Source organism: Acanthisitta chloris, unplaced genomic scaffold (genome assembly GCF_000695815.1).
Source record: "Acanthisitta chloris isolate BGI_N310 unplaced genomic scaffold, ASM69581v1 scaffold6768, whole genome shotgun sequence".
In the NCBI taxonomy this organism is placed as follows: domain Eukaryota; kingdom Metazoa; phylum Chordata; class Aves; order Passeriformes; family Acanthisittidae; genus Acanthisitta; species Acanthisitta chloris.
In genome coordinates this window covers 127-6475 of record NW_008688626.1, presented here as the reverse complement: position 1 = coordinate 6475, position 6349 = coordinate 127, and the positions used below count along the sequence as shown (strand labels likewise).

Sequence of the window (6349 nt, the reverse complement as noted above, 5' to 3'; positions counted from 1 at the left end):
CAATATGTCTTTTGGTTGGTAGGACTTTTGTTAAGAGGAATTCTGAACAAGGCTCCATCCTAATAACCCCTACTAAATCAGTTTCTGTAAGGTAAGAGTCCCTTCCTTAAACAGCAGAAATGTTCTGGTGATCTAGGAATTTCATTGCATTTTCTTCCAGGCCAATTTTCCTGGTTTCTTCATATATTCCCATTAATGCTTGTGCCTTCTGCTCTCTCACAAGTTATCATGTGTTTTTTCTTCTTCCCTATTCTTTCCCATCTTCAATGTGGTCTTTCATCCCTACCTTTCTGATATATTTTATGTACCCTTACCCTCTCACCCTGTTCCCTGTTATTCTTTTACTTCTTTTATCCCAATCTAACCATACTCTGTCCTGTTCCTTCTCCCTGCTCTGATTTCTAAGTTGTTTCATTTTATTGCCTGTTTTGCCCTTTATGCATTACATGGCTGTAGCAGATTCAAAGACAGAGAGCCCATCAGAGACATAAAAACAGTACACTGTTTGGTTTAAACCAAAAATACCATTTGTTTGCTTATAGCATAGGGAAGTCACTCTTTTCTAGCCTGCAAGACTTGCGCCCAGCCCAGGAGTATAAGTAGTCATAATGCAAAGAGCTGAGTTACAAAACTAGATGGGAACAAGCTCAGAAATGTCACTCCCAATTTAACCCAGAAGTAGACACTTCTCTGCCGTGACTTTTGAAAACACTGAGAATTACATCTGTCATGAGTCTGTAATTCTTTAGTGATCTCATGGGACAGACCAGGGCTTGCAGGTAATGCACCCAGATCGTTGTTAGATAGTCAACACCACTGAATCTCAGGTTGTGCACTTCGGGTGCTCAAAACTAGGCACTGAAGGCTTGAAAGGGTGTAAGTAATTACAGCATTATCATCTTCAACTCTCCAGAAGCATGAAGGGAGTTTGCATAGATGCTGTAATTGTAGGATCTGTCTCCCCAGCCTTGGTTCTCTAGCAGCTGAGTGTCAAGGCTGTGCTATCTGTCTGGGATCTTTGGGTAGTCAAAGAGGGATTGGCACCTCTGGGGCATATTATTCCCTCTTCAGGTATACACAGGGATTGGCTTGCAGAGGTGCTTCTCTGTCTTTCACTGCTGAGTACAGAGGAAGCCCAGATACCTACCAGGCTGTTAGCTGGCTGAAATGAATCCCCATGCCAAAAGGTAGATGCCTGAACTATTTTTCATTCATGCTGGAAGTTGGTTTATTTCTTCAGGGAAAAAGTAAACATCAAATCAAAAGCCTTCATTACATGGTCAGCTGACAACTGCTTTATACTAACATTGCAGCAGGCACGATGAAAGAAGTATAGTCTAAAGAGAAGGTGAATGCTGAATTTAGCCAGTGGATCCGGTGAGAAGATCTGTATCACGCTGATAAAATTAAATGTGTTTACAGAACACTTGTCAGGTCTTGGTAAGAAGTTGGTATATTCAGACTTAGATGTAACATTGGCCATGAGCATACTCCATGTACTAGTCTCATCTTACATTTTTTATCTTGCCCTTTACTTTTGCTTCAGGCAAGAGAAGTTAATTATTCACATATGACCCACAGTAATTAGTGCAGTTTTGGATAAGTATAAATGAAGTATGACAGCTATGCACGCAAGGGTAAGCAAGTTTCAGTAGGAAACTTTCTGAGAAAAGATCACAGAAACTCAGCATTGCATAATCTGGACTTTTTTTTCAGGCAAGCTGATCTTGCTGACAGTTGTTTACCTGAGCAGGATGTGTTTGAGAACTTTTTTTTTTCCATTTACTTGATGATCTTGAAGGTCTTTTCCAACTGAAACAATTTTATGTGCATAGCCACTAAAGCATTCACAGTAGTTTGGATACAGGAGGGAAAGCAATGTTGTATTTTGACAGAAAGCTTTGTTGATTGGAAGGTATACTTTTTTCATCTAAATTAAAAATGAAAACAAAATATTATAGATAGCAACAGCTGCATTTAATTCTCTTGGAGTAACTCCTAATTTTTTTGAAGTATGCTATCATCTAGCTTCCAAATACTTGTCACCAGTGTCCTCAAAACTTAGTGTAGTGGTGTGGACACAGAGTCCACTGGGGGGCGAACTTGAATTATGTATCACCTCTCTGACTAGAAAAACTGCAAGTGAAACCTGTAATAGTTAGAGGATTTCATAAATCACAAGCGCTGATATTAAATTTCTCTTTCTAGTATCAGCTTCATGTGGTTGTTTTGCCAGATCATCAAATAAAGCTTTCAGGGCTCGCAGGCAATCTTGCAGCTCTGGTTTATCAACTCTTTCTGCAAGGAGAAACTGAGAAATTGGCTCACTGGAGTTGCATTGAGTTACTTTCTGCTTCGGTGAACTTAAAGAAAATTACTAATGTGTGACTCTACAAAGGAATAATCTTTAAAAATAGGAGAACCAGCAGCCGTGGGTTGTATTCCTGGTTCACATAAATCTGTGTTGCGCTTGGCATATGTGCTGGTCTCAGCTCCAAGAATGGGGAGAGCTGTAACTGCTGTTCCTGTGAGGTCTACACCCAGGCAGTCCTAGTGGGACTCACCTTCTTCAGTTTGCTGCTTTTACTTTGAAGATGGAGAGGGCAACAGCTGTAGCATTATTTTGTAATCTCTAATGGCTATTTCAGTCCTTTTAGGCAGTACTAAAGTTGCCATTTACACTTCCAGTGGGACACCTGAGCTGAGTAATACTGGTTCCTTCCACCTTGTGAACATCTAAACATCTGAAGCTGCTCATGGTTAAATACAGTTCCAGCTCATTGTGGCTAGGAGTTTAAAACACTGTGTGAATCACCCTGAAGAAGCCAACAAAGAAAGAAGATGCCTGCTTTAAGGTTATGTGGGACATAATTTTACTACATCTGATACACAAGACATTGCTCCCTGTCTCTCACCTAGGATTTTCTTTTATTGTAGTAGTAATCAGCATTCTGTATTTCTATGCAACCTTATTTCAGTCATTAGTTACAAATTTCTGGAGGAACATGACAGAGTGGCTTTCTGGGGTCAATGGCAGCAAAAGCCTGGGACTTTCCAGCTGGAATGAAGTGGGAATGGATTTAGGTTGTGAGTGTAGGGCATCCTATATCTACAGGTGTGGCTTTGCTCCTGCTTTGGAGGAGTGGAGGAGGCAAGGTTTGTAACCAGATCACCTTCTGTGGGACTCAGATACTGGAGTACAACTGCTGCCCTTCATCCGTGAGCCCTAACCAACACCGGGTCTGAATGACCCTTCTCAGTGCTGCTGCAGAAGAGTCTTCACCAGGCTCTTACAGAGACAGGCTGAATATAGCCCCCAGGCCAAGTGAATTTTTTAGTGTTTGGTGCTTTGTCCTTGAACAACGCCTGTATCATTCCTGAGAGATGAGAGCAAATACCTTTGCCACAGATGTAATGAAGCCTATTTGTCAGTGTCAGGGGGTCTTCAGCAGTGTTACGTGGAGATGGTAAACATCTCAGAAGTACAGATTTGTACCTGATAAAATGACAGCATTCTCTCCCCAAGATGTTCCTTTAGAGCTGGGTTGAGATACCACCCTAGAAGAGAGAGGACTCATGGGTACATGAGTGTTTTATTTAGTCTGTGCTTTTTCAAACATTGCATTCCTCTCTCTCACTGTTCCTCCATGTATTATTTTAATATAAAAGGGCCCCTGTCATTAGGCTTTGTTCACATTTTCCTTTGAGCACTTTCAGAGTGAATTTAAGAAGTCGGAGGCACTAAAGTTATTTTTGTTCTGTAGGTCTTAAAACTCCATTCATTACCTGTTGTTTTCTTAAAGTCTGTTTAATCCCTTTTGCTAGTTCCAGAGAGGTATTTACAGGTTTGTAATCCCTTCTTTAGACAAATACTGGGAAGAAGCAACATTTTAAAAATAATCCTTCTGGGTTTTACTTGAACTATGTAGATTTTTGGTCTTCTTTAAAATTAGCACCTCTTTGTCACCTACCCTCCAGACTGACTCTGCAAAAGCCCAGCTTTTCTTTCTCATGTCCTGTGTGCTCCCTAGGTCCTTATCCCAGAGCTCTCCATCCTCCACATAAATCTGTCGGGTGAAAAAACCTCCAATACCAGATCCACATGGTGCTCCAGAAACTGGGAATTTAAATAAACAAAGGCAATTTAGAAATTAATTTGCTTTAAGTAAAATAGGAGGTTCTATTTGTATTGGGTGATGCCTTTATTTTTTAAGAAATACTTTCTTTCAGTGTTTAAAATTTACTGCCAGTTTCAACAAACAGTAGAGCTTTCCAGTGTGGAAACTAGTATATTTCGTAGAGGTTTTCCTTTCTAGATTTGCTGCTCTTTCTTCATACAGTTTCTCTTTAGAAGATAAACAGATTATTTAATAAATGAAGCCTCAGCTTCACATTTCAGGACAGAAATATATTTAAAAGCAGCTGTCTGCTGGTGCTGAATGTACCAGGGTGTAAAGGCAGACTCACCAATGCCACCACAGCCTAGTAAGATGATGTAGAAATGGAAACCTCTGGATGTAGTGAGGTAGTTGTCTGAGTCCAACGATTTACAGGCAGGTGTCCATACCAGAAGGAGCTTGTACATCCAGTTCTCTTCCAATAGCTGCTCTGTGGAAAGTTAAATGATTTCATTTCTGGCGCATTTTGCGAGCTCTGAATTCACCTTACACACAGGGACTCATTCCTCTGCATTGTAGGTCTGATGCTGTGCCGATATGGAAAAGTGCCCATGTGGTTATTCCGAGGCACTTTGATGGGAAAGCAAGTCTAATTGCATCTGTGATTACTTTCAGTCTCTAGGTTATGAAAAATATTTGCAACAGTGCCCCTTGACTTTGTAAATATGGGGTGCATATGTGTTTTGTCTGTGTGTGGCACGAGGGAATAATGATAATTTCATTATGCAGAATAAAGTTTTCTCTAAGCCAACCATTTAGTACTGAATGCTCTACCTCCAAAGAACTGCAGTTCATCTAAGGTCTCAGGCATGATTGTGGTCTACAATGTGTAGCCCTGCAGTGGCTTGAAGGCGAGAAAGACCTCATTACTCCCATTGAGCTTACAAAATGCTTTCCCAGGTGTTGCACCCAGACCTGCAGGAGTAAAAACACAGTACAGTGTTTCCAAGTACTTTAACTCTTGCAGCCCACTCAGTCTTTGGCAGAGGGAACGGGATAGCAACTTGCTACTGAAGTGCCCATTACTGGTGATACCCCATGTCTTTCAGGAGGTGTGTCTAAAGTTGCTCATGCCCATCCTGTGGTTTTCAGGACAGCCTTCGATCAGAAATATAGTCCTTAAGAGTGGAACATGCTCAAAATTGCAAGTAAGCTTCAAAAAAGCCTTAGTTTTAATGTTTTACTTAGGTTTTCTTTTTTTCTGCTTGCTTTTTTCCGTGGGTAAAAGGAAACAAGAAGTAGATCCTGAAAGCTAGTGTTTTCAGTCTTCACTTTTTTTGCAAATAAGTAGGCAGAAACCTGGGTAAATTTTACAAAAACTTCTTGTTTCATGGGAAAGTGAAAAGATCAGATGACATCTGTGTAGGATGAGGAGTTATTTTCTGCACTTCTGTGTTTTCTCCACATAGAATATGAAATGTAGTGGTATTTTCATCACATTGACTCTAATGAGCTTTTCCCTTGTCATGTGTGTTTTTGTCAGTTAACATTTTTCTTTAGTATTTTATTTATTTTTTCTGCTTCTTGTCATGATAAAATTCGGTATCTCTTCATTTGGAAAGCTTAATTCCATTCACAACTCATTTACTTAAGTGGGAGATGGTTTTTTTAATGCTCTGTTTCTGTACTCAGCCCAGCACACCAGTGTCCCATCCTCTGCTTGACTTCTAGCACAGTGCAAACAACAAATAATCAGCTGTGCAAAATTGTGTGAGACAAAGCCCATCCCTTGAAGCCTTTTCGTTAGTTGTTTTTCTAGTTTGTTCATCTGGGGGTTGATTTTTTTTTTTCATTTCTTTGACAGTTTTGTTTTATTGTTTTGTTTTTTACAGGTAGTGGAAGGTTTAAGTTTTATACTGTGAAACACAAGTATTTCCTCTTGATGGTCATGGTGGAGCAATGCCTGGAGCATCCAGGAGGAGTAACAATACCAGTATTGTAGGCAGGTAGAAAGGGAAGTGTCACTTGTTTGGTGTCTCCCTTGAAACAATAAAGGAAGGCTGTTTTATTTGGGGAGACCAGGCTGAAACCCAAGCACCCCCAGTTAAAGCAAGTTAGTGTGCAGGTCTGCTGGCACCCTCCATGCTGTTGGCTGATGCTGGAAGTACAGATTTGTTGCATCACCCTTCCCAAATACTTTGTGAGTGAAGGCTGCTGTAGGAGGCAAAATC

The 6349-nt window shown here is 40.5% G+C and overlaps 1 protein-coding gene across 1 annotated transcript in view; it reads left to right on the top strand.

Moving 5' to 3' along the window:
- Positions 1 to 6111, top strand: part of KLF12 (Kruppel-like factor 12) — a gene marked incomplete at its 3' end in the record, with an annotated part of 160066 nt that extends 153955 nt beyond the window's left edge. The window contains exon 6 of the mRNA XM_009081099.1: positions 6011 to 6111. Coding sequence (XP_009079347.1) covers positions 6011 to 6111 — 101 coding nt within the window. The remainder of the gene's footprint in view (positions 1 to 6010) is intronic.
- Positions 6112 to 6349: the final 238 nt, after the last annotated feature.